The sequence below is a fragment of the Chaetomium fimeti genome, assembly GCF_033439085.1.
Source record: "Chaetomium fimeti strain CBS 168.71 chromosome Unknown B0H64scaffold_3, whole genome shotgun sequence".
In the NCBI taxonomy this organism is placed as follows: domain Eukaryota; kingdom Fungi; phylum Ascomycota; class Sordariomycetes; order Sordariales; family Chaetomiaceae; genus Chaetomium; species Chaetomium fimeti.
The window spans coordinates 234,730-258,808 of NW_026944331.1; the positions used below are offsets into that span (position 1 = coordinate 234,730).

General features: G+C 55.8%; 10 protein-coding genes across 10 annotated transcripts; 9 read left to right on the forward strand and 1 right to left on the reverse strand.

The window, feature by feature from the left end:
- Positions 1-295: 295 nt before the first annotated feature.
- On the forward strand, positions 296-1,994 carry B0H64DRAFT_389819 (uncharacterized protein). Its single transcript, XM_062803354.1, has 2 exons — positions 296-895; positions 974-1,994. Exons 1-2 carry the CDS (start codon positions 327-329, stop codon positions 1,788-1,790), a joined length of 1,386 nt encoding a protein of 461 aa, XP_062660149.1. The 5' UTR covers positions 296-326; the 3' UTR covers positions 1,791-1,994.
- Positions 1,995-2,037: 43 nt separating this feature from the next.
- B0H64DRAFT_106000 (kinase domain-containing protein) lies at positions 2,038-3,936 on the forward strand. The gene is made up of 2 exons (XM_062797724.1): positions 2,038-2,770; positions 2,834-3,936. The coding sequence occupies exons 1-2, from the start codon at positions 2,125-2,127 to the stop codon at positions 3,643-3,645; spliced, it is 1,458 nt and encodes a 485-aa protein (XP_062660150.1). The 5' UTR covers positions 2,038-2,124; the 3' UTR covers positions 3,646-3,936.
- A 1,285-nt stretch (positions 3,937-5,221) lies between these two features.
- Positions 5,222-6,788, forward strand: B0H64DRAFT_415985 (uncharacterized protein; the record flags this gene model as incomplete). Its single annotated transcript, XM_062805134.1, has 5 exons — positions 5,222-5,255; positions 5,440-5,444; positions 5,478-5,774; positions 5,831-6,419; positions 6,511-6,788. The coding sequence occupies 5 exons, from the start codon at positions 5,222-5,224 to the stop codon at positions 6,786-6,788; spliced, it is 1,203 nt and encodes a 400-aa protein (XP_062660151.1).
- Positions 6,789-7,095: 307 nt separating this feature from the next.
- Positions 7,096-8,640, forward strand: B0H64DRAFT_389836 (ribonuclease H-like domain-containing protein). Its single transcript, XM_062803355.1, has one exon. The coding sequence runs from the start codon at positions 7,118-7,120 to the stop codon at positions 8,177-8,179; it is 1,062 nt and encodes a 353-aa protein (XP_062660152.1). The 5' UTR covers positions 7,096-7,117; the 3' UTR covers positions 8,180-8,640.
- Positions 8,641-9,560: 920 nt separating this feature from the next.
- On the forward strand, positions 9,561-10,759 carry B0H64DRAFT_106061 (putative pectate lyase A). The gene is made up of 4 exons (XM_062797725.1): positions 9,561-9,762; positions 9,813-9,979; positions 10,030-10,235; positions 10,292-10,759. The coding sequence occupies exons 1-4, from the start codon at positions 9,653-9,655 to the stop codon at positions 10,736-10,738; spliced, it is 930 nt and encodes a 309-aa protein (XP_062660153.1). The 5' UTR covers positions 9,561-9,652; the 3' UTR covers positions 10,739-10,759.
- Positions 10,760-11,091: 332 nt separating this feature from the next.
- B0H64DRAFT_472858 (histidine phosphatase superfamily) lies at positions 11,092-12,052 on the forward strand. Its single transcript, XM_062807961.1, has one exon. It carries the CDS (start codon positions 11,201-11,203, stop codon positions 11,822-11,824), a length of 624 nt encoding a protein of 207 aa, XP_062660154.1. The 5' UTR covers positions 11,092-11,200; the 3' UTR covers positions 11,825-12,052.
- Positions 12,053-12,250: 198 nt separating this feature from the next.
- On the forward strand, positions 12,251-14,469 carry B0H64DRAFT_456036 (chromate transporter-domain-containing protein; the record flags this gene model as incomplete). The annotated part of the gene is made up of 6 exons (XM_062807330.1): positions 12,251-12,586; positions 12,682-12,729; positions 12,820-12,941; positions 13,030-13,116; positions 13,195-13,883; positions 14,072-14,469. Exons 1-6 carry the CDS (start codon positions 12,437-12,439, stop codon positions 14,467-14,469), a joined length of 1,494 nt encoding a protein of 497 aa, XP_062660155.1. The 5' UTR covers positions 12,251-12,436.
- A 740-nt stretch (positions 14,470-15,209) lies between these two features.
- Positions 15,210-16,959, forward strand: B0H64DRAFT_389844 (WW domain-containing oxidoreductase). Its single transcript, XM_062803356.1, has one exon. The coding sequence runs from the start codon at positions 15,707-15,709 to the stop codon at positions 16,778-16,780; it is 1,074 nt and encodes a 357-aa protein (XP_062660156.1). The 5' UTR covers positions 15,210-15,706; the 3' UTR covers positions 16,781-16,959.
- A 146-nt stretch (positions 16,960-17,105) lies between these two features.
- On the forward strand, positions 17,106-22,224 carry B0H64DRAFT_456048 (ABC multidrug transporter; the record flags this gene model as incomplete). Its single annotated transcript, XM_062807331.1, has 8 exons — positions 17,106-17,303; positions 17,373-18,157; positions 18,206-18,770; positions 18,840-19,947; positions 20,050-20,316; positions 20,386-20,557; positions 20,624-20,673; positions 20,764-22,224. The coding sequence occupies 8 exons, from the start codon at positions 17,106-17,108 to the stop codon at positions 22,080-22,082; spliced, it is 4,464 nt and encodes a 1,487-aa protein (XP_062660157.1). The 3' UTR covers positions 22,083-22,224.
- On the reverse strand, positions 21,828-23,952 carry B0H64DRAFT_338012 (uncharacterized protein). The gene is made up of 2 exons (XM_062801175.1): positions 23,638-23,952; positions 21,828-23,575 (listed from the first exon to the last, which is right to left on the reverse strand). Exons 1-2 carry the CDS (start codon positions 23,872-23,874, stop codon positions 22,328-22,330), a joined length of 1,485 nt encoding a protein of 494 aa, XP_062660158.1. The 5' UTR covers positions 23,875-23,952; the 3' UTR covers positions 21,828-22,327.
- Positions 23,953-24,079: the final 127 nt, after the last annotated feature.

A 24,079-nucleotide genomic window follows, 5' to 3' on the forward strand; every position in this document is an offset into this window, starting at 1 on the left:
CACTTGGGGATTCGTTATATTAGGTATTAAGAGATATTTCGATAAAAAAGTAGTCAAATTGCAGTAGAAATAGGGTTAGGAATGGGAGGTTATCTTATAGTCTACGCGTTTTACAGTATAAAATCGATGCGTTGTTCAGGACGCGCCTGTCCGGGTATTTTGCGATGTCCGGGAATATTGGCGCCACCTCTCCTGCGGAGAGGTGGAGTTGAGCTAAGATCACCTGACCACCGGGTACATCTTCCCCACTCTCCTTCCCGTCCTTCGGGAATTTTCCCCCCTTCGCTTCGCCTGGGCTTTAACCTGATCTCGACCTAATCTCAACGATGAACCACGGAACTTCGACAGACGCTGCGGATAAGGTGATGGGAGATAGCCGGATGCACATGCTCTTCAACGATGTACATCTCAGTCACCTCGAGGCCACATCTCCAGTCCCTTCCTTTTCCGCATGGCCGCTTTTCTCCCGCCTCCCCGCCGAAATACGGCTGTACATCTGGAAGGCCCATCTCCAACGGCACCGCATGATCGAGCTCGATATTTGCCCCGCCGACGGAGACTCCCACTGTTACACTGACCGCAACCATCTCGGTCGAATAGTCAGCGGCCGGCGGTACACCTTCAATATCCATGGCTGCGGACCATCCTTTGCGCCACCCTTCAGTTTGCTCCTCCAAGTAAACCGAGAGGCCAGGGGGGCCGTGCTCAGCTTCTACCACATTCATCTACCCTTCCCTGGACGGCAGCGCAGGGAACAGGTACTCTACCTTAATCCGGACTACGACGTCGTATACGTCCGACCCCGGGAACCCGAAAGCGGTCCTTACCGAGGATTTGCACCGCTGCTTGTTGACCTTTTACATGACGCCAGGGCTTACGACTACAAGGACCAAGGGTATATATACCCGTTATTCTTTTGTTGTGTTTGCCTGCATCTGCTTACTAGACTTGGTTTTTAACTCGTATGATGTAGGATTGCCCACCTCGCGTTGGACCGAGCGTATCTAGATTACATGTTCGACCCGACACAGGCACACTTGACCCCAGCAACCCTTCACCCAACTGCAGCGGCGTCGTTTGGGGATATCCTTCGATGCAAACTCCGTTCTCTTTTCTTCGTTATCGGCTTTCGGTGCCGTACAAGGGGGATGGGTTTGTCTCTGGCCAAGAACTGGCGCTTCCACTTCGCCCAAACATTCCCCCTCCGTCGACGAGGCCACGCGGCTAGCGGCTTCCATTGGTTTGAAGCGGACCCGCGACCAGGCCTGGAGCTGGACCTCTTCCAGCTTCCTCTAAGCGATGACCCCCGGGAGATCTCCCAAGGCTGGCGGCGGCTCGAATCCGCCTTTGGCATTACACAAGAACAGCGAACTGCCCGAGAGAACCATGACGACGGATTCCGCTTCTACATCTGCCCTACTCATGACTGGCCCCCATCCATGATAATGCGGAGGGCCGATGGAACCGCTATAGACCTCGGGGTGAAGAAAGAAGAAGGGGAGGAGTGGACACGGGACGACCTCGCACACCATCTGAAAGACGAGGCGGAGAATTGGGCGACGACCCGCGAGAAGCTTACAAGCATGTCTGGCGGGCCCGGCATGTTTCCGAAATATGCCTACACGTCTCCCGAGGCTACTGAGACGTTGGAGCTGATGGAGAGGCTACCCTGCACGGCCGTTGGCATGTGGCTCTTCCCACCCGATGCCTTCAAAGAGTTTGCCACTCTCTCCATGTTCTCATTCAACGTCACTGGTATTCGGCCTGGCTTATTTCTGTTTGACGTCTGATCACACCGCCCATGGTGAGGGGGGATCTTGCTGAAACACATCGATGCTTGCTTGTTAATCAAGTTTGCCATTCCCATTTGATGATGTAAATCGGTCTAGAAGGAGAGATTCAATAAGGAGGCTGTCAAAAATAGAATAAAGACACAAGAACAGATTCTCGCCATCCTACAGATTAAACACGCAGCTTTAGAGCCATAGAAGCACGTGCCATGGGTTTCAACCCCGGTTGACGAATTTTCGCCTAACCCAGCACTTCACGAGGCGGCAAGTGCCGCAAGTCGCAACATCGGAGGGCAACCGGGTGAAGGCAGAGCCCAGCAGAACCCCTGCCATCATGCGTGCCCCTTCGCTGATAAGTCCCTCTACAAGAGCCATATGGCGCCTCCCAAGTTGTTTTGTCACAGTGCTCCACCCCCGGACACGCTATCCTCATGTGGGAAGCGGGCGTGCCTTCTCGACGACCACGTCGACCAAGGGGCACGACAAGGAATTCCAACGGCCAGCCTATAACCCAATCAGTGATGTTGAATATCTCGAATACTATATACCCGGTGGATACCATCCCGTCACGATCGGAGACGTTCTACGTGCGAGGTACCGCGTGGTAGACAAGCTTGGCTTCGGCGGTTATTCCACAGTTTGGCTTGCGCAAGACACCAAGCTCGGCTGTTACGTCGCCGTCAAAGTTGGCATCGTCAAATCGCCACCACGGGAAACTGCAATTCTGCGCGACCTTGCCACGCCACTGCCAGTTCCTCCACCGGCGTCTCTCGGCCACTCTTCCATCCCGGTGCCCTTGGACGAGTTCGAGGTGAAAGGCCCAAACGGGACGCACCCTTGTTATACCATGGCGCTGGCGCAATGTGACCTGCGGACGGCTTCATACAGCCAACTCTTCCAGATCGACGTGGCGCGGGCATTGTGTGGTGGCGTTGCCCTCGCCGTCGCCTATTTACACGCACGGGGTTACGCCCATGGAGGTACGTTGCTACGAAGACTTCCTAATCCGCCACTGAACCTAATCCCATGCTACACGCATACAGACATCCACCTCGGAAACATCCTCGCCCGCCTTCCACGCCAACCAAACCAGCTCTCGATCGCGCAGTTCTACGACGAGCACGGCAAACCCGAGACCATCCCCATCACCCGACGCGACGGCAACCCCCTCCCACCCAACATCCCCCCCACCGCCGTCGCCCCACTCAACCTCGCCGCCGACAAACGCGCGCACGAATTCTCTCTCGGCACCGACACGCAAATCCTCCTCAGCGATTTCGGCGAAGCCCACGCCCCGGCCTCGGAGCCCCGTCCCGGCAGAGACTGCCACACACCGCTGGGGTCGCGGCCGCCCGAGGCCCGGTTTGAGCCGGACGCGCCCCTCTCCTATCCCGCCGACGTTTGGGGTCTCGCCATCACCATGTGGGAAATTGTCGGCATGAAGGCGATTTTTAGCAATGAGTTCACGACGGCGGATGAGGTTACCGCGCAGCAGGTGGATGTTTTGGGGTATGGTGGCATGCCGTTGGGTTGGTGGGAGCGTTGGGAGGGGAGGGGGCGGTTCTTTGGTGAGGACAAGCGTCCGCAAGGGCGGAAGGAGGTGCGGCCTGCGCTGGAGGACGCGTTTGAGGAGTTTGTTCAGAAGTATAGGCGGAAGCGGGCTGAGGTGGGGGTCTTTGGTGAGGAGGAGACGGCGGCTATTGTGGACTTGATGCGGAAGATGCTGGCGTTCCGGCCGGAGGAACGGCCGACGGCTGATGAGGTGTTGAAGTCGGAATGGATGGTGAAGTGGGTGTTGCCTGACTTTGAGCGGGGCCGACAAAGAGCTGGTCGGGAAGTGTCGGACAGCCCATGATACCATTCATGCCCGGGTTGTGGTTAGGGTTACCATGTCTCACAAGTCCTGGTGGGATTACTGAGGTTATGTTGTAGCGAGCCCGTGGGCGCTAGTGTAAAGAATGCCTGGATGAAAATCCCAGCAGGAGCGTCCGGTGGGAGGGGTGTGTAGGTCAAGTATATCCGTGAAAAGAAGCTATAGCATGTCTCGATTTGGAATAGTTACGCCCTTGATAGTATTTGGTAGGTGGCTTTTAGGCGTTTCCTTAAAACCAGACCCTCCTCTACGTCGGCTATCCTACCTCGGTACCTAGGTACCTAAGACATCCCCTCCCCTGTGCTGTGCAGGTGAAACTGGCCTTGAAACTTTGGTCACCCCTAACTTTTCTTATTGGATGGCTGCCAACACACTATATCCTTCAGTACTCGGGTGGTGTCCCGGACTTCAGGATCGACTTCGGGGACTTTTGAATCCGATACACCTTGGTCGAGCGGGTCCGAACTATTAGGTAATTGAAACCTCACGATCTTCCCAGGCTGTGTTGTCCCCTCAGGCTGTACACCTATTCATAATTATCTCAGCCAAATTTACAACCTAAGTCATTTAATGCTGAGCATACCTCGACTATCGACGGGTTCAGGCTCGCCATTCGTGACGCCATCTGAAACAGAGCTGGGTTTTGGGGCCGGTGTCTGTCCCACTTTGGGGTTGGCTACCAACTTGGCTTCGTCTTCGAGCACCTTGCGTCGGTCTCTGAGATCTCGATACTCGAACCACAAGGGCTTGACTTGCGGACCCGAGTTATGTATCTGGAGCATTGCATCGAGATGAGCCATACGCTGGCTTATTTCCTTGATTTCTGGATCGTCTGAGGGAGGCATCGCGAGAGACTGGGAGTCGGGACTATTCTCGGATGATTTTCGACCGCAGATGATGGATAAGGACCCGAGTTATCTGCCTTGGGCGAGGACTTCCTGCACTGCGCGCAGAGGGCTGCCTGGCGCATCACGTGAGTCACCCTGACCCCTGCTTGCTTATCCCGAGTGAACAGGGACGTTTTCCAGAGCCGTAGACCCGTCCTTGTCGGTTGATGCGCACTGCGTGCTGGACGATGAAGCCTAGCAACCTCAACCAGTTTACCTGTACCACTACAACGTATAATCGCCAAGGGCCCGATATACTCCGTAATTATGGCGTCAGCAGATAGCACTTCTGTCGCGACGGGGCCGATGCCGCCGATCAAGTCCGCACCGCGGCACTGGGATCATACTGTCTCATACACACCCCCGTTACCAAAAGCGACGAATGCCGCTGGTTGTGCCACCCCAAAAACGAAAATGAAGTAAAACATCCGGGTATAGTAGGGTCAGCGCCCCGATGCTTCCGGTAGGAGGGAATTTCTGAGTTCTATTTCTACGCGCCCGGACCCTTCCCCTCGCCCCTCATTGCGCAGACAATCCCGAGTCAGGTTTGGCCAACCCCATCTTCTTTCCGAACTGTACCGCTTCATGGGATGTTCGGGGATTTGTCCATCGATACATCGATCGCTTTTTGTGTCTAGGTACAATCTACTAAGATTTGTTTTCTGAGCATTATGGAGCCGTTGAGGGTGCTGATTATCGGTGGAGGTGAGTAGGTACCTATCTGCCCAGTGCCTCGGTCTGGACTGGAAACACGGGGACAGAATTTCGATATTCCTCCGGGGTGGGGGGCCCCAGGTTAACTCGTGCATACTAGGTCCGGCTGGCCTCTTACTTGGCCAAATCTTCAAGAAGGCAAGAAAGAGAAACCACGTCGATGGCTACTACCTAGGCAACGTTTTCCGCAGTACTGACAATTGACAACCCTAGGCGGGGATTTCTGCTACCGTCTTCGAGAAGGATGAGAGCACCGCGGCCCGGGCACGAGACTGGAGTTTTGGTGTCTACTGGGCACAGTCCCGCATCGAGGAATGCCTCACCCCCGAGCTAAATCTTCTCCTTGATACCGTTCAAACCGATCCGTCTTACCGGCGCCATGCAGAATCTGTATTGCCTGTCTACCACGGTGTGACGGGAGAAATACTCCAGCCAATTCCTGCCCCCTATGCCATCCGCCTCAAGAGAAGAGCGTTTGTAGATATGATCAAGAAGGGATTGGACGTGCGGGTAAGTGGCCCCAGCCCCGCCTTCGAGACCCGGCCTAGCCATCCTGACGTCTTCAGTACGGCAAAAGCTTGGATACAATAACTGTAACCGAGGGCGGTATCACGGCAGGGTTCAAAGATGGCACTGCGGAAAATGGAACCTTGCTTATCGGTGCCGAGGGCGCCCACAGCCCGACCCGAGCCTGGCTCTTCCAACTCTCGCCCGAGGATGCTGCGCTGCAGAAAGTGCCCGTCTCCTCGTTCGGAACTGTGGCAAAGCTTACGCGGGAGACGGCGTTGAGCTTGAGGAACATCCACCCCATATACAGCATGGCCGTGGGCCCCGACAATGTTTTCGTATTCGCAGCGATCCATGACTGCACTGCTGAAGCCCCCGAAGATTGGACCTTCATGCTTCTCATCACCTGGAACTACGACGAGACCGAAGACCATGTAAGGCTCGCAAACGATCGTGTCTTCCTCCTCGAGAAGGTGGAAGCTCTCACCAAATCGCTGGTGTACCCCTTCAATGCCATGGTCCAAGATGTTCCACCGGAGACAAGGTCCTGGTACAGCAGTCAGATGACCTACTGGCCCACGAGGCCTTGGGACAATAGAGGAGGGCGCGTTACTGTGGCAGGCGATGCTGCGCATGCCATGACCTTTCGTAAGTTGCTCCCTACCTAGGCTTCACTAGGTAGGTAGTACTACACGGTGAGCAAAACCCGTGTTACTGACTTCCATGGTTCCATATACAGATCGTGGCCAAGGTCTCGGCAACGCCGTTGCCGACGTGACTGAGCTGCAGACGCGCCTCCGCGCCATGAAGGGCCATACCCGGCAGGAGCTGGCTCGCGCGGTTGGCGGGTACGAAAAGGAGGTGTGGAAGCGCGGGTACGATGTGGTGATGGAGAATAGGGAGAACACCCTCGCGGTGCACGACTGGGAGAATGTATTACGCAGTCCGTTGCTCGTCAAGGGCGTTGCTCGTCAAGGGAGTCTTCAAGGATCTCCCGCCCAAGGTGGTAAGGAATAAGTGAGAGGGCTCTCGGGCGTAGTATAATTATTTCCCTATTTCTTGTCTCTTTTCCTACCTACCACCTATCACAACTTTCTGTGTCAAATTGAGACCGGTTTGTTCAAGTGCTGGAGTTGCAACAACCGGGAGGCTTCCAATGATTGATGATCCCGTTGCCGGTACATGTAGCCTGCCGAGGACCACTACCGGCATCCCTTGGGCGTCGAAGAAGCGCCTTCTAATTGGCGGGGCACAATGTAGGACGCCGTGCGTCATCTGTGTGACGATGACCCTCACTGACCAGGTGCCAGATGGCGCGGGGTCGCAAACACTTAATCTGGTCACCGATGGTCGACCCAAAACAAACCGCAATACCAAACCATTTGATCATCGGCGAAACGCATTCCTTCAAGTCAGGCATGGCTACTACGGCTACTCCTTCGTCGTCACCAACCTTGATCTCCTCCCTTCCAGATATCCAGGCTTTCCTCTCCTCGATACCTCCTTCGAGCACTTTCTACCTGGATCTCGAGGGCAAAAGTCTCAGCCGCAACGGAACCCTCTCCCTCCTGACCGTGCTCGTCCACCCCGCACGAACAACATGGATTATCGACGTGCAAACCCTCGGTAACTCCGCCTTCAGCACCCCCGGCGCCAGCGGAAAGACCCTCAAGGCCATCCTCGAGGATCCCGACACTCCCAAACGCCTCTGGGACGTACGCAACGACGCGGATGCCCTCTGGGCGCACCACCAGGTCCGGCTCGCGGGCGTCACAGACGTGCAGCTGCTCGAGAATGCCTCCCGCGTCGCAGACAAGACCTGCCTCCACGGGCTTGGCAGATGCATCGAGAATGACCTGCGCCTGAAGTTCACGGAGCTTCATCGCTGGCTCAAGACCAAGAAGGAGGTCCAGGCCCTGATGGCCAACGACATTTTCAGCCGCCGCCCTCTCGATGCCAAGACGATGCAGTACTGCGTCAACGACGTCATGTACCTGCCCGCGCTCCGTAACCTCTACGCCAAGCGCATTACCAGCGAGTGGATGGGGAAGGCGATGGAGGAGAGCGCGCGTCGTGTGGTCGAAGCCTGCGGGCCTGCGTACATGCCGCAGTCGGACAAGAAGAAGTTGGGGCCTTGGGGCTCGGGGTTGGGCAGGAACGTGTTGGAGACGGAAGACCAGCTGGAGGACGAGCTGATGGAGGCAAGAGCACAAGATATGTTGCCCGTAGACGACGAGTTCGACAACGCAATGATGGAGGCAAGAGCACGAGATATGTTCCCCGTAGACGACGAGTTCGACAACGCAATGATGGAAGCAAGAGCACGGGATAGGTTGGGCTACGACGACTTTGACAATGACGATTACGACTTCGACGACGATGGTCCTGTAAACTCTAGAGACGTTTGACAGTTGCTGGGAGAAATGAACTGGGACGGGCTCATAACCGCGTTGAATGTACCTCTATGGCAGTAGTGGGTTGACACCCGACGGCCAACAACAATTTGTGCTTGAAGAAGGAGAAAATCCGGCGGGAGACTTGCAAGCTATTGACAAGGTTCTTACCATGGTGACAGCAATGTCAGTTGACTCTTCAGGTGCTAGAGTTGGTGGTTACGCTGCGTCCCCGTGGCTACGTACGGGCATGTAATCACATATAGAGCAGGTCCTAACATGGTACACCTACCGATCTGCAATAATCCCGAACGGGCACGAGAGGGTAGCCGCATATCACAAGGACACCAGTGCACGTCCAGTACCGCCTCACTCATCATCCACGGCACATTCAGAAACCTCAACATCCCCCGGCTCCGTATCCGCCCCAACTACAAACCCCACCGCCGACTGGTCCTCCGGTACCTCCTCCCGCGCAGCCCTGTTCGGGGAGCCGAAAACCTGCCGGGGCCGAACTGCCCGTGCTGAGTGTGTCTCCGAGCCAGTTCCTGGCGGGCTCGGGACGGTCGGCTTCCCGGCGGGGTGCGTTTCCGGGAGCGTGTCGCGGTCGGCCAGGGCAATTCATGGCGACCTGCTATTAAAGGACAACAAGTGGAGCTGGTTACAGGTCCCCGGCGAGTTGGGAGCGCATCCGTTTTGGATTAAGCAGGCTGGGCACGCGCAGGCGCGAAAGTGCGGAGATTTCAGGGATGGGAGCGGGGATGGTTGAAATATGTCTGAGGACGCTGCGTATGCCTCGGACGGCGTTGCGTCAGTGGGCAATGTTTTTCTTACGGCGCGTCATCTGATACCGAGTATACGGATTAGCCCGATCTGGAGACTGCGGTTGAGTCGCAGACGAGTGATGTCACGGGTCGATGGGAGAGCAGACATGAGTGTCGGCGAGGACGCTTGTGGCAAGTGACAACGAATCCGCTACAGACTGAGCCACGTCTTCGTCTGGAGGAAGAATCTGCTTATGGTTTAGAAGCAAGGTGGAGGAGATTCCGCCGATTCCTCCCTCAAATCTGGATTGAATACCTGCCTCCTGTACGTAGGAGGTCGGTCAGTCAGGGGAACCGGACCCGGAGCCCCACTCGGGGTGGCACCCCCGGCAGCCAGGGGAGCTTGGAGCCCTCTGCTTTGCGTTGATTTGAGCGAAAATCGAGGTGGGACTCCGGACCTGACTTCCTCCGACACTACTCGTACCGGTCGAGTTGCTCCGCCAATGACACCACAGCGACACCAACACCACAACGGACATGCCACTGAGATTTGCAGCGATACCTACTTGGCATCCGGAAGAACCATTCTCTGTATGGGCAAAACAAGAAGAGAAGACATGGACGGTACTGGTAAGAATGCTTATAAGTCCCCTGTTGTGCTTGGTGAAGCCGAGTATACCACACCATTGAAGTCACCAACTCAGCACAGGCTCCCGAAAAAACAATGCGCAGCCTACTGGTAGTTCTCTCGTGCTTAGCTAGCCATCTGGGCTCTGTGGCTGCCGCATCCTTGGATGATGTTTGTACGGTCGGCTACTGTACTCTGGGCGCCGGGTAAGATAGCAACATCCCCATTCAAAGAACACGTTGTTGACGACGCGCAGTACTTCCGGAGGCAAAGGTGGGGAGACGGTCATCGTGTCAACCCTTGCGGACCTAGAAAGCGCGGTTGCCGGGAACGATCCTCGCATTGTCGTCGTCTCGGGTACCATTTCTGGGGCAAAGAAAGTGTTTGTTGGAAGCAACAAATCGATCATAGGTCGCGGCGGCAGTGAGAATCATCCATCATGCCCTCGCCGTATTATAGCTGACAGGTCGCAGCAATCGTTGGCGTTGGCCTCTCGGTTATAAATGCGACCAACGTCATCATCCGCAACACAGTGCACCAGAAAGTCGAAGCGACGTTCGAAGACATGATTACAATCAAGTACTCGACGAACGTTTGGATCGACCATCTAGACTTGAGCAACGACAGAGACCATGACAAAGACTTTTATGACGGACTCCTCGACGTTACTAGAGCCTCGGTGAGTGGACCAAGGAGTGTGTTGCCAGTCGAGAATGGAAACTTACATCGGAACAGGACTTCGTAACCATCTCCAACACTTACATGCACGACCACTGGAAGGGCTCTCTAGTCGGCCACTCCGACAACAACCAGGCCGAAGATACTGGCCGCCTGCATGTGACGTACGCCAACAACCACTTCTTCAACCTCTACAGCCGTGGCCCCAGTTACCGTATCGGCACTGGCCATCTTTTCAATAACTATTGGAACCAAGTGGAAGATGGGATCCGTACGCGCGTTGGTGCTCAGCTGCTCGTTGAGTCGTGCGTATTCGAGGACTCAAAGGACTGCGTCATCGCAAAGGGCGGGTATGCCGTCGTGAGAGATGTTGATTTGGGCACTGGCACAAATGAGGCACCGGCTGGCACGCTGACGGAAGTGCCATACGAATATACGCTGCTCGGATCTGCAAACGTTAAGGCGGCCGTCGTGGGTGTTGCTGGTGCGACCTTGGAGTTGTGAGTACCTAAACTTGTGAGTGGTGGCCTTGGGCTGCGTGTTACCTAGGTATTTCGAGTACGGGCGAAGCTACCTGGATTCCTGGAGTCAGCTACAATTTCAAGGCCGTCTTCAACTTTTTTCAGCTTTCTAAGCGGGATGCGGTGGCCGGTCGTTACTCTAGGTGACCGCGTCGTAATGGGGATGGCGGTGTGATGGCCGTCGGGAGGAGACGGCCGGATGTCGTACCCTTTAGCGACGTTGGGACCGTTGACGTGCTTGCGTGGCTTAATGTCGCAACTAGGTACCTAGGTGGTAAATAATAGCATTATAGCCTCGCTTTCAACCACCGCCCGTTTTCAGTGCATCCAACTTGAAATGTATTGAAATAACTTGGAAGGCAGTCCCCGGCGAATCCCCGCCTTGCACTTTCCTGTTCCTGTTCCCGAACAACAGAGAGGATTTAGAAGAAGCACAAGAGCAAATATGCCGTCGACCATTTATCTCGTCCGCCACGCCGAATCGGTACACAATGTTACCAAAGACTTCAACATTCGCGACCCCGAACTTACCGACCTTGGATTGACACAAGCATCAGCCCTCGCCACCTCATTTCCTGCCCTTTCATCCGCTGCTGTCGTTCTCGCCTCGCCAATGACGCGCGCCATCCAGACCACCCTGGCCGCTTTCGGCGCCATTATCGAGGACGGCGTTGAACTTGTTCTCGATCCGGATCTGCAGGAGCGCAGCGACCTTCCTTGTGATACCGGCTCCGACCTAGCGACTCTCGGGGAGAGGTTCGGGCATTTGGGTGTCGGGTTTCAACGCTCTCTTGAGGATCACTGGTATGTCAAGGAGGGCCCGTACGCGGCTGATGACGAAGCCGTCGCTGCACGCGCCAAAACCGTGAGGCGGAAACTGCAGGAATTGGCCAATCGACTGGCGGAGGATGGCGTGCCTGAGACGAAGAGGGACATCGTCGTGGTCACGCATGGCGTGTTTATGAAGTTTCTGGCAGAGGACAGCACCATTGATCTTCCCAAGGCAGGGTGGAAGGCTTATACGGTTGAAGCTGAGGGTGCTGAACCAGCACTTATTCCGGTTGAATGAGAATGGGTACCTAGCTATCTCGCCTTCTCTGTCTGCTTGAAGAAAGCCACTCCTTCATCGCCCTCTCTACTCTCCTCCCATCATTCCCAATGCCCCTCTTTCATCTCCTCGGATCAAGCCCAGGACGTTTTCGAGTCGCTCGTTATGGCGAGCGGTAGACTTGGCTGTTAGCTGCTGCCAAACCGCCCCAAACTGCAACACACACCAAACATGTCAAGTCGAAATGAGCTGAGGTGTCGCCAGCTCCACGTGTTCGAGCCTGCGTACCAGAGATGCCACTGACACGAACCCAAGACCTTGGCGCGGGAAACGCCGTTGACGCCCCTTTCCCTTTCAAGCTCGCCGAACGCCACCATCCGCGCTACCGAATATCGAGCAAACCTTGAGATTCACAATGCAAGAACAGTTGAAAGGGGTTGTCAGTCATAAAGGTCGCTGGAGCTGGCGACTTGAACGACGTTAGTCACATCGACTTCTCTCCCATCAAAAAGTTTGGCAAGTAGACTTAACTGCCATTTTGGACGACTTTTCCGGCGACTTACAAGAGGCCCCAGACGGCTCTGCCTCTGAAAGACCACCCGTACTTGGGCACATTTCGACTCAGCATCGACCATGGGAATTAAACAGCGTTGCTCACCCAGCGCTTGGGCTTGGGATGCCGTGTCCAACTGGAACGTGACGCCGCGGCTCTGGAACACGGCCCGCGAGACGTGGTATCTCGGCTTCACTTCCTTTGGAGGGCCTCCGGTGCACTTCAAGATTGTATGTACTTACTTGGCTTTACCCAGCCAGCCTACTCTCCCGGGTTTATTAACGTATGTCTTCTTGGAGCCAATTGCTAATCCAATCGTTTCCAGTTCCATGACAAGTTTGTCACCAAACTGCAGTGGATCGATGAGCAGGTGGTGAGTTCCAAGTTTGACATCATTTCACCTTACCTGCACCCAACGACCTCAGGGCAGGAGACATGACTGACTTTACATGTGGAATATCAGTACCAAGAGCTGTTCAGCGTGTGCCAGGCCTTTTCCGGGCCGGGCAGCACCAAGATGCTGTACTGCATCAACTTGATGCACGACGGGTTTTTGCCGGCTGTGTTGGGGTTTTTGTTCTGGAGGTCGGTTTTGCCTTGCTTACTTACACCTCCCTACCAATCTTTTCGTTACTCCCTTTCCGGAGAGGAACACTGACATGGTGAGGGACAGTCTTCCTGCTGCGCTGGGCATGTTTGGCCTCGCCATTGGTATATCCAACATCGGCGAGACCCTCCCCCGGGCTGTATATGCGCTACTGTCGGGCCTGAACGCCGCTACGGTGGGCATTATGCCCTGGCCGCCGTGCAGTTAGCCCAGAAGGCTATTACTGACAAGCTCACGCGACTGTTGGTTCTTCGGGGCCGCGGCCGGGCTGCTGTACAATGCGCTGTGGTATTTCCCGCTACTTATGTTGGGTGCCGGTATTATCGCCGTTGTCTATGATTTCCGCTGGCTCCATGGGCCGGTGAAGTGGGCTGTTGGACTGCCGAGGAGGGCCAGAGGGAGCAATAGGAAGAACAGGGAGGCCGAGGCAGAGGCAGCGCAGGAAGAAAGCGAGATTGAACTGTCGCAACAACCACAGCACGCTAGCGAACAAACCCCCTCCCGCGCGCCATCCACGACGTCCGCCCGCCAACGAGTCCTTGCCAACACCGACGATGACACTCCCGCTACCGGCCACACCGACAATAACGACGGTACCAGAGGAAACACTGTATCAGACGAGGCGCGAACCGTCCCCTCAACACACGACCTCCAGACCCAGGCCGACACGCCGACCACTATGGGCTGGAAAGCGGGCCTCTCCCTGATCTTGCTCTTTCTCGCCTCATTCGTCGTTATCATGGTGCTCCGTAGTACCCTCCCGCAACCACCCCTCCTCTACCGCCTTTTCTCCAACCTCTACCTGGCCGGTACCATTATATTTGGCGGTGGCCCTGTTGTGATCCCCCTCCTCCGCGAGTATATCGTTGCCGAGGGATGGGTATCGACGCGCGACTTCCTAATTGGCCTGGCTATTATTCGTGGGTTCCCTTTCCTTCCTTCACCTCCGCCCTGCTCCTCTCAGTTATTCTTCTATCCCCTTTACCTTTCTATAATTAGCCCTCTAGGCCGCGTATCCAACCCCCCCCCCCCCCCCCTTCCCCCGCAAACACCGCATACATTCCCCCTACAAAAAGAAAACAACACAACCAACTAAACCCCCGAACAGAATCCCTCCCCGGCCCAAATTTCAACTTCGCCGTCTACCTCGGCGCCCTGACCGCCGCCAACGCCGGCCACCCGCCCGCCGCGGGCGCCGTCCTCGGCTACCTGGCCATCTACCTGCCCGGCCTGGCCACAGTGCACGGCACGGTCGGGGTGTGGGGCAAGGTGCGCGGGGTCAACGCCGCTGCAGTCGGCCTCATCTACACGGCTGTCTACCGCCTATGGCAGATCGGGTGGATCGATGAGGGGTTTGAGAGGGGCGCGAGCTTGGCTGAGGATCCGTGGTGGGTGGTCGTGACCGCGTCGAGTTATGTGGGTGGGTGCTGGTTTGGGGTGAGCCCGCCGGTGGCGTGCGTGGCGGGGGCGGTGTTGGGGTTGTTGAGGTTTGCGGTTGTTGGGTGACGGTGGGGGATAGGTCCGGGGGCGTTGGGGCTTGTTGATGGGCTGGGAGAAGAGGTGTCCGGGGTCTGGGCCTCTTGAGCCGTTCATGTTGTAGTATTATCGTGTTCTCTGGTACAGAAACGAACAGTCGTGTCGCACATATACAGGACATCAAATTCCCGGCCTCCGCACATGATGGCGAGTGGGGATTCTCAAAGAAATCACAACAACAGGGTCGCGAAGCGCTTGTACGCTGAAAATAAGGGTGACAAGACAAATGCCATGAGAATGTCACTGCTGTTTTTCGCAGGCCAGCTTTATCTTAGTTCCTACGATGCATATGTCGGCGTGTGCCGGCTCCTGGGTGTCCCGTACCGTGCTGGCGATGACGACAAAAAGAGTCTGGCAAGAGCGAGGGAGGAGGCGGAGGACGGGGAGGGATACGTGTTCGGGGACTGGAGGGGCATTACAAGCCGGGTGGTGAGTGATGGGGTTAGAATGCCTCCTTATTGAGGTTGGTGGGATGTACTGAGCTTCGCAGATGATTATGTCAAAAAATTGAAGCGTGTATGGAGTCGGGAGATATTTAAGGAATAACAAGCTGATCTGGCAATTTCCGGTCCTGTGTCAGGGGATGTTTGGGTCAACTGCGTCTTGGTTGGGTGCCTTGGGTCGTTACAGCTTTCTTGGCGGCGGCTGATTGTTCAGGTATATACATACCGGTAAGTAATCCGCACAGGAAATGGTCGCAGCAGCGAACCGGACCATTTACCGTGAAGAGGAAGGTTGGCGAACTGGCGGCCGAGCGATCAAATCCGCAAGGATGCGGCGCACATCAAAGACCTGACAGACGCAATCAACAAACTGGGGAAGCTCCAGACTCGGATCTGTCCGACCTTCCTGTTTCGCTGGATGATGGCTGGTTCGTCAGACGTATTGAAGTACGTCAAAGCATCTCCAGCCATGCCTGGTACTTGTGCAGTCAGCCACATGTGGTCAGCCTACCCCGCTGGCAGGAGTTGGGAGGGACCGAGCTACCCCAAGAAAATTGCAACACCAGGGGAGAGGAAGTCCTGTTTTTGTCCACGGTTCCTGACCACAGCCCCTCCGCATACAAACTTCGCAGATTCACGCGCCACGAACAGCATCAAAGATAAGCCTAGGTACCTACCTAAACAAGCATATTCACTGAACCCAACCTTTATTTTCATCAGACCACGGCTCATCATCAGTTTTGTCCAGTCATCCGACATCCATAATGACCTCCCCAGCCCCTCGTCCTCAGGTTTCCATTATCTGGAGCGCCATGAAGGCACTCAAAGGCACGTATAGTGCACATGTGACGGTGCCAGCGGCCGACTTGCGAGGTAAATGGGTTTTGATCACAGGCTCAAACAACGGCATCGGACGGGAAGCCGCAATTCAGCTCGCCAGATCGGGGGCTAGCCTGGTTCTGGCGTGCCGGCAGCCGCCGCCATACGAGACGCACCCGGAGGCTGTTGTCGAGGAGTGCCGGGCGGCCTCTGGAGAGCGTGGCGAGGATCCAGTGGAGGTCGAGTGGTGGGAATGCGACATGGCCGACATGACATCCGTTGAGGCTCTGGCGGAGCGATGGATCAAGACCGGCAGGCCGCTGGATATACTGGTGAACAACGCGGGTATGGCGCCAGGACTCGGTCAGGTTGTCTTGACGAAGGATGGATTCGAGATGTGCCATCAGGTCAACTTCCTATCGCACACACTCTTGACATTGAGTCTGCTACCCTCCATCTCCAAGGCTTCCCGTCCACGCATCCTATTCACCACGTCTTGCACGCACTACCTGGGGAAATACGACTTGTCGAATGCCAACGCCGGTGGTACCGCATACGCCAACAACAAGCTGTACCTTCAAATTTGGCTCACCGAACTACAGCTCCGGCTGCTTCAGCACCCTGACTACAGTCATATCGTCGTGCACGGCCTCCATCCAGGCTATGTCAAAACCGGCATTTGGAGGCCGCTCCAGGAAGCTAGCGGCGCAGCCAGGAGGGCCGATCCGTTTACTTGGTTGTTGATGTCCCTGCTTGACTGGTTTGGGATCGATTCACGGCAGGGCAGCTTGGCTATTGTCAATGCGGCCACCAGCTCCGAGCTCGGACTGAAGGCAGATGGCACAGACGAGTTCAGGGGTGGTGCCAAATACATGAATAGGATCTGGGAGGACGAAGCGAGCCCGTACACTCGTGATTCGTCTTCGCGGAAGGAAGTTTGGGACTTCATTGTGGGTGAACTGGATGTGGAGCAGAGATCTGGCATTTCTCATGAGATACGACATGTAATGTTGGCGTGAACGGGCATACGCACCGACTGGAGTGTTAGGAGAAAGCAGGAAACCTACCGTAGTTGCGAGTGAACCTTATTCACCCTCCCCACCTCGGACCTCTCGTGACCGCCGACTGGAGGTTGTTGGAACGCGTCAGCCTGAAGCTCAATCTATCACCTCCTCTGATTGGACACCCCCAATGGGCCGACGCGTTCCGAGTTCAACCGCGGCCGTCGCCCTTCCCTGTCCTGAGTCACTTCTCTTTCTTCCCTACCTAGGTAGGTAGCCAAGTCAGCCTGAATCGACCGACAAGCCGTCATTGCTGCGGACCTTAGACGTCCAGGAATCCATGATGCCCTTCACCGTGGGAGAGAACGACATACTCCAGCTGAACCAAGACCATGACTTTGACTTCGGCCTGCAGTTCGAACATGTCTTCTTCTCCATCCTACCATCCGCCTTATTTATCGCAATATCCATCTGGCGGGCAATTTCCCAGACTCGGAAGCCCATCGTGGTGCATGCTCCCGCCTTTCAAGTCACCAAAGTCGTAGGGTGCCATGCTCTTCTGCTGTTCCTATCTAATTTCAAGTCTCAGTGCGCTGATGCATCAGACCAGGCTGCCATTCTATCCTATGTCGGACTTGAAGTCTCACTCCTCATCCTTGCTGCCCATGGATCCTTCCGTGTGACCACCGCATTTCTGGCTTCCTCGGCCCTGAAGCTTGTGTCGGCGTTGTTCATGACCTTGCTCAGCGTCCTTGATCATAGCAGAAGCCCGCGGCCGTCTGTGCTGCTAAACATATACTTGTCTTTGACTCTGCTCCTTGACGCTGCCCAGGCAAGAACGCTGTTTCTCTCGTCGGACGACAGATCCGAGTCCACCTACAGCGCCATATTCACTGCCGCTGTGGCTGTCAAGGCTGGAATATTGCTGTTAGAAGCCCGCCACAAGTCAAAATGGGTCAACTGGGACGTGAAGAAGCACAGCCCAGAGGAGACGAGCGGCATCTTTTCGCTGAGTGTCTTCTTCTGGCTGAACAAGATGTTTCTGGCTGGGTACAAGAAGGTCTTGGCCCTGGAAGACCTGTACCCCCTTGACAGCACTTTTGACGCCAAGCTGCTCCACGACCGCTTTGCTGCCAAGATGGACCATTCCAAGTTGAAGGGAGACAAGTTCGGTCTTGCAAAGGTGCTTGTGCGTACGCTCAAGGTGCCCCTTCTGCTTCCTGTCATTCCGCGTCTGGCACTTGTGGGTTTCAAGTTTTGCCAGCCACTGTTCCTCGAGAAGTTGTTGGAATACCTCTCGAACCCTGGAGCTCTCGACCCGAATATTGGATACGGCTTCATCGGCGCCAGTATACTGATCTACGGGGGCGTTGCAATCTCGTCGGCCCTGTCCGGGTAGGCAGAACCAACCGAACGACTCGCAGCGGATGGTATACTTACAAGCGAGCATAGGTACTTTCACCACCGAATGCGCACCATGGCGAGGTCGATACTGGTCACCGAGACCTTCGTTCAAGCTACGAGGTCACGTATCGGAACTGCCGATAACAACTCGGCCCTGACATTGATGAGCACCGATGTCGAGCGGATCAAGGTCGGCTTCCGGGCCCTGCACGAGGTGTGGGCAGGCATGACCCAGGCTGCCCTAGCCGCGTGGATGCTGTACACTCGGCTCGGGCTCGCCTTCGTTGCACCGCTGGCAACTGTTACCGTCTGCTTTGCCGGCGTGGGGATTCTCATCAACTTCACCGGGGACTCTCAGAGGTCGTGGATGGCTGGTGTCCAGAAGCGCGTCGGGCTGACGGCCACGGTCATCGCCGGCATGAAGAATCTGAAGATGTCGGGCCTCTCGGTTGCCATCAGCGACTTTGTGCAGAACCTCCGCATCGAGGAGCTGGCCGCAGGAGCACGGTTCCGCAAAGTGACCATCATCGCAGCGCTCTTCGCCTTTAGCTCCCAGCTTCTCAGCCCGCCGCTCACCTTCGCATTCGCTCCACGGGCACCGGATGTCTCGAGTCTCTTTGCGACTCTCTCGTTTCTCACCCTCCTGACTACCCCGCTGTCGCAGATCTTTTAGGCGGTCCCCGAACTCGCCTCTGGGCTGGCTTGTCTGGGCCGAATCCAGGCGTTTCTGGGGCGCGAGACGCGCCAGGACTTTCGCAAGGTCTACGCCGACTTGAAAAGCAATGTAGAGAAGACGCGCGAGGCAGGGCCTGATAGTCCGGACTCAGCGTATCCCATTGTTGTAAAAGATGGCAGGTTTGGCTGGGAAGCGGACGAGTTTGTCTTGCGGGACATCAACACCCAAGTGTCCGAGTCCTCACTGACCGCAATCATCGGACCGGTTGGATCGGGGAAATCGACGCTCAGTAAGGCGCTGCTTGGCGAGATCCCTCTCAGCGAAGGAAGCGTCGTGTTGGGCGCCCGCTTCTCTCGCATCGGATTTTGCGACCAGACGCCGTTCCTTTTCAACGGCTCGATCAGAGACAACATTGTTGGCTTCTCGCCATTCGATAGTGGAAGGTATGCCGAAGTGGTCAATGCGACATGTCTGCGTTTCGACTTTACCATGCTCCCACAAGGAGACCGGACGAATGTCGGATCGGATGGTATCGCCCTGTCCGGCGGCCAGAAACAACGCGTTTCCCTTGCGCGGGCTCTGTACCTGCAATCTGATCTGCTAGTGCTGGACGATATATTCAGTGGTTTGGACGCCGACACCGAGGAGCAGGTCTTCCAGAACGTCTTTAGGCCGGACGGAGTCCTCCGGCGACGACGGTCGACGGTTGTATTGTGCACCCACAGCATTGGGCACCTCCCCGCGGTGGACTACATCATCGCACTCGGCGGCGGCACCATTGTCGAGCAGGGCACCTTTGGCCAACTAATGTCTAACGGTCAAGGGTACGTTCACCGCCTGGGGCTGGGTGGTTCCTCTTCCAACAGCGAAGGCTCTTCATCCGAAGAGAGAAGGCCGAAGAAACGCGTGCGGGAATCCGCGACACAATTGCTCCCCTCTTCGTCCATCGAGACAACTGTTGTGGTACCAGACACGAGTGAGTCTCGTCAAGTGGGTGATAGGACTGTTTACAAGCATTATGTCAAGAGCATGGGTTGGTTCCTGGCGGCGTCTAGTTTGTTTTTCGCCGCCCTCTGGGGTTTTTTTACCAACTTTCCCACAATTTGTGAGTCGGCTTCTTACTCTGCTCACTACGGTATCGTAAAACTCACAAGCTGGCAGGGCTTACATACTGGTCGGATGACTTGCTTGTCCTCGGAACACCCAGCGCACTCTTTCGCCTATTACATCGGCATCTACACCTTGCTCCAGATCAGCGCTATGATTTCGCTGCTTCTCCTCGGCATTATCCTTTTTATTTCCTCTGTTAAAAGAGCGGGTGCACGTTTACACCAGGATGCCCTGCGGACGCTGATGCAGGCGCCCCTTTCGTTCTTCACAAAGACGGATACCGGTGTAGTTACGAACTTGTTCTCGCAAGATCTGAACCTCATCGATACAGAGCTACCGGATACAACGTTGAACACTCTGTTTTGTATGAGTTCGAATCGAAACATCGGCAGTGTCGTTTTTTACCCGGGCTCAACAACATATCTGACATGAGCTCCGCAGGTCTTTCAAGCGCTCGGGCAAGCAGCTGTCATGCTTACTTCGTCTCTATACTTGGCCATAAGCTACCCGTTTCTCGGCGGCCTTTTGTACATCATACAAAGATTCTACTTACGGACCTCCAGACAGCTCCGTCTCCTCGACCTCGAGGCGAAAAGTCCCTTGTAGTAAGTGAACATACTATTACCCGCCATTTCAGACAGATGCCCAAGGCTGATTTTACGTTCCTTTAGCACGCACTTTATCGACACTTGTAAGGGCATCGTAACTCTAAGGGCATTCGGTAGGTACCATCTGGCTTATAAACGACAACTCAACATAATTAACTCCCCTGTTCGGACACGACGCCGCCGCTAACGGTAGTAATGAGCAGGCTCCCTTGCGGATGACATCAACAAGAATGCTCGCTTGATTGATTCCAGCCAGCGGCCAGCGTACCTCCTGATGATGATCCAGGAGTGGCTGAACCTCGTTCTCGACGTCGTCGTCATGGTGATCGCCGCGCTCCTAACCACTCTCGCCGTGCAGCTCCACTCCAACTCAGCTTTCGCCGGCGCTTCCCTCTTCACCCTCGTCAGTTTCGGGGAAAACCTCTCCGGTATTGTCATCTACTACACCCGGCTGGAAACGTCCATCGGGGCGGTGGCTAGACTCAAGACGTTCAACGAAACCGTCAAACCAGAGGACAGAGAGCATGAAGATCTTGATCCTCCAGAACAATGGCCTCAAAGTGGAACAATAGAGTTTAACGGTGTCTCGGCGACGTACCGTCCCACGGAGGACGACGACGACCAACCCCACAGCAACGACAACAACAGCGGCAGCGAACGGTCCGACCTAGCCCTCCGGGATATCCGCCTTACCATCCACCCAGGCGAGAAAGTCGCCATCTGCGGCCGCACCGGCAGCGGCAAGTCCAGCCTGATCGCCCTGCTCCTCAAACTCCTCGACCCTCTCCACGAGACACCAACCAACAACAACAACAACAACAACGACAACAACAACAACAACAACAACAACAACAACAACAACAACACTATAACCATCGACCACACCCCCCTCCACCACATCAACCGCACCACCCTCCGCTCGCGCCTCATCGCCATCCCACAAGAAGCCGTCTTCCTACCAGACGGCTCCACTGTGCAGGCGAACCTAGACCCGTCGGGATCGGGAGCGGGAGCGGCAGCGGAAGGGGGCGCCTGCACGGCCGAGGAATGCCAGGCCGTCCTGGAGGCGGTCGGGCTGTGGGGCTTTGTGGAGGGACGCGGGGGCTTGGATGCCGGGCTGAGCGCCGCGGCGCTGAGCGCGGGGCAGAGGCAGTTGTTGTCGTTGGGGCGGGCTGTGCTACGTGGTAGGGTGAGGGCACGGCGGTGGCGGGAGAGTGATGGGGGGGTTGGGGTTGGTGGTGGTGATGGTGGTGGGGGTTCGGGGTGTGGGGGGATATTGCTGTTGGATGAGGTCAGTTCTAGCGTGGACCGGGAAACGGAGCGGGTTATGCAGGAGATCATCAGGAGTGAGTTTCAGGGGTACACTATCCTGGCGGTTAGCCATCGGTTGGAGATGATTATGGACTTTGATAGAGTTGTTGTTATGGATAGGGGTGAGATTGTCGAGGTTGGGAACCCGGTTGTTTTGGCTGCACAGCCGGGTACTCGATTCGGGGATTTGGTGGGGGCTGGGGGCAAGTAGGAACGACTCCTTACGAGCGTTTTCTAAGGTGGAATACATGCCGTTTGTCTTGTTCTAAGTTGACCGTGAAGTCAGATCAGCCCAGGGACTATCTCCTCACACACAAAGCATGCGTCAAAATACGTGTGTTTTCGCACAAAAGGCTGCCTGCTCAGAGTTAAGCATGTGGCCCGGAGTGTATCAGCTGTCATCTAATTTAGATTGGTAGATAAGGTAGATTGAGTAAACATTACCCCCCTTCCCCTTTACAAACTTGCCACCACCCTCGACAATACCGTATCGGTGAACCTCCACAAGCTGGTTGTCAGATGCACACTCCATGCGGCACCCGTGTACCACGTTGATCGGCTCCCCTGCAGGCCGTTGAGCTTTTGAATAATGCCAGTGTCAACCACCTGCTTCGATGCTGACGCGCTCACCGGCCCATGCGACTCGAGAAGGTGAAAGGTTAGGTCCTGGGGTGGTGTTGTCTGCTGTAGAGTTCCCGCCGCCACCATCCTGTCGAAGGAACCTTGAATGACATCTCTTGCCTGTTCTTTGGTGAATGTTTGATCGCCAACCGCAATGACGCGATAGTAAGTCGAATTGGGGTAGTTCTCGAACCGTGCAGTGAAAGGATACGAAGGAACAGCAGCAACCCAGTTGTCCGGTTGCGCCGCAGCCGGTGTGTTGACGACGGAGGCGTTGAGCGGGAGAGATGGGTGAGAAACAATGCCCACAACGCTGCTGCTATAATATAACCCGTCGAAGGCGCTCTTCTCATCACCGTCGAGGTCGAATGGCTTCAGGTTCTCCTCTGTGGGAGCAACAGTAAAGAGAAGCTTCTTGGCGACCACCCGCGTGGTGGTACCGGTTGCCCAATTGTAAACCTCCAGGGTAGCACCTCCGTTGCCATTCAATCTCTGCGCATCGGTGACAGTACTGCTGGTGAGCGCATCCGGACCGAGAAAGTCCGAGATGGCGTCGTACAGGTCCTGGTTCCTACGAGAAACAGGCACAAAATTGGCCTCAAGTCCCAGCAACGTCCGTGCCATGCTGAAGTCGAAGCTGCGCATCAAGAAAAGCGTCATGGAATCCAGAAAGTTGTGCTTGCCAAATCCAGTAGTGGCAAAGATCTGGGGGATGCCAGCCGTCAGGTTGTGTTTTGCCGCAAAGTCGCGAAAGGGCAAAAGCAGATCAACTGGGATCTGGCTGGGCTCGGGGAAGTTCCACCATCCGGGCTCAAGAATGGGAAGAAATTGTTCGGCTGCTGCGAGATACCTTCTCAGAGCAGCAGAGCGGTCGGCCGTAGGAGGGGGCGTGTAGTTGGTCAGTCGAGTGCCGGTTGCGAAGTCGACAAAGTGCTGGTCCAAAACCGACCGAACATTGGGCTGCACTGCCACGCCGAAACGTTCAAAGAAGGACGAGGCATTATTGATCTCGATCCAGTTTTGGACACCCGCATCGAAACCCCTCCCCGTAGCCGGATCAACCCAAGTATTGACGTGGCCCCCCTGCAAAAGACACATGTCAGCGCTTGAGGTGGTCAAGGCAGGGCTGGGGAACTTGAACGCACCAGCTTGCTGTCCTTCTCAACCACAACAACCGTCACCCCAAACTCCTCGCGCAATCTCACGGCGGAATAGGAGCCAGCAGCGCCCCCACCGACGATGGCGACATCTCTGTGAATCGTGGTGACTGGTCGGCCGCTTCCCTTTCCCTTTCCTTTGCCCTCTCCCTCTCCGTCTGCGGCAAATGAAAACGGGGCCAAGGCCAAGAGGAGGCAAACCGAAGTAAGAATTATCCGCGCCATGATGGCGAGGTCACAGAGTTTTGGATGAGAGGTGGATGGCGAAATTTTATTCGTTGCGAGCGGGGAGGGACATTTATCTGCTCCCCATCATGTAATCACATACCGGGGCCCCGGTTGTTGGCGCTGCAAGAATTGAACGACTATTACGGAAGAGGAGAGCCGCCACTGCGACATCACCCAGATTGGGCAGCTTTTGCAGGGGGGG

Bases quoted from the DNA above. Each gene is read 5' to 3' on its own strand.
- B0H64DRAFT_389819 (XM_062803354.1), top strand. From the start codon at position 327: ATGAACCACGGAACTTCGACAGACGCTGCGGATAAGGTGATGGGAGAT. The intron at 896-973 runs GTATATATACCC...CGTATGATGTAG, and splicing joins TACGACTACAAGGACCAAGG to GATTGCCCACCTCGCGTTGG.
- B0H64DRAFT_106000 (XM_062797724.1), top strand. From the start codon at position 2,125: ATGCGTGCCCCTTCGCTGATAAGTCCCTCTACAAGAGCCATATGGCGC. The intron at 2,771-2,833 runs GTACGTTGCTAC...ACACGCATACAG, and splicing joins ACGGGGTTACGCCCATGGAG to ACATCCACCTCGGAAACATC.
- B0H64DRAFT_389836 (XM_062803355.1), top strand. From the start codon at position 7,118: ATGGTCGACCCAAAACAAACCGCAATACCAAACCATTTGATCATCGGC.
- B0H64DRAFT_106061 (XM_062797725.1), top strand. From the start codon at position 9,653: ATGCGCAGCCTACTGGTAGTTCTCTCGTGCTTAGCTAGCCATCTGGGC. The intron at 9,980-10,029 runs GTGAGAATCATC...GACAGGTCGCAG, and splicing joins GATCATAGGTCGCGGCGGCA to CAATCGTTGGCGTTGGCCTC. The intron at 10,236-10,291 runs GTGAGTGGACCA...ACATCGGAACAG, and splicing joins TCGACGTTACTAGAGCCTCG to GACTTCGTAACCATCTCCAA.
- B0H64DRAFT_472858 (XM_062807961.1), top strand. From the start codon at position 11,201: ATGCCGTCGACCATTTATCTCGTCCGCCACGCCGAATCGGTACACAAT.
- B0H64DRAFT_389844 (XM_062803356.1), top strand. From the start codon at position 15,707: ATGACCTCCCCAGCCCCTCGTCCTCAGGTTTCCATTATCTGGAGCGCC.
- B0H64DRAFT_338012 (XM_062801175.1), bottom strand. From the start codon at position 23,874: ATGGCGCGGATAATTCTTACTTCGGTTTGCCTCCTCTTGGCCTTGGCC. The intron at 23,576-23,637 runs GTGCGTTCAAGT...TGTCTTTTGCAG, and splicing joins TTGAGAAGGACAGCAAGCTG to GGGGGCCACGTCAATACTTG.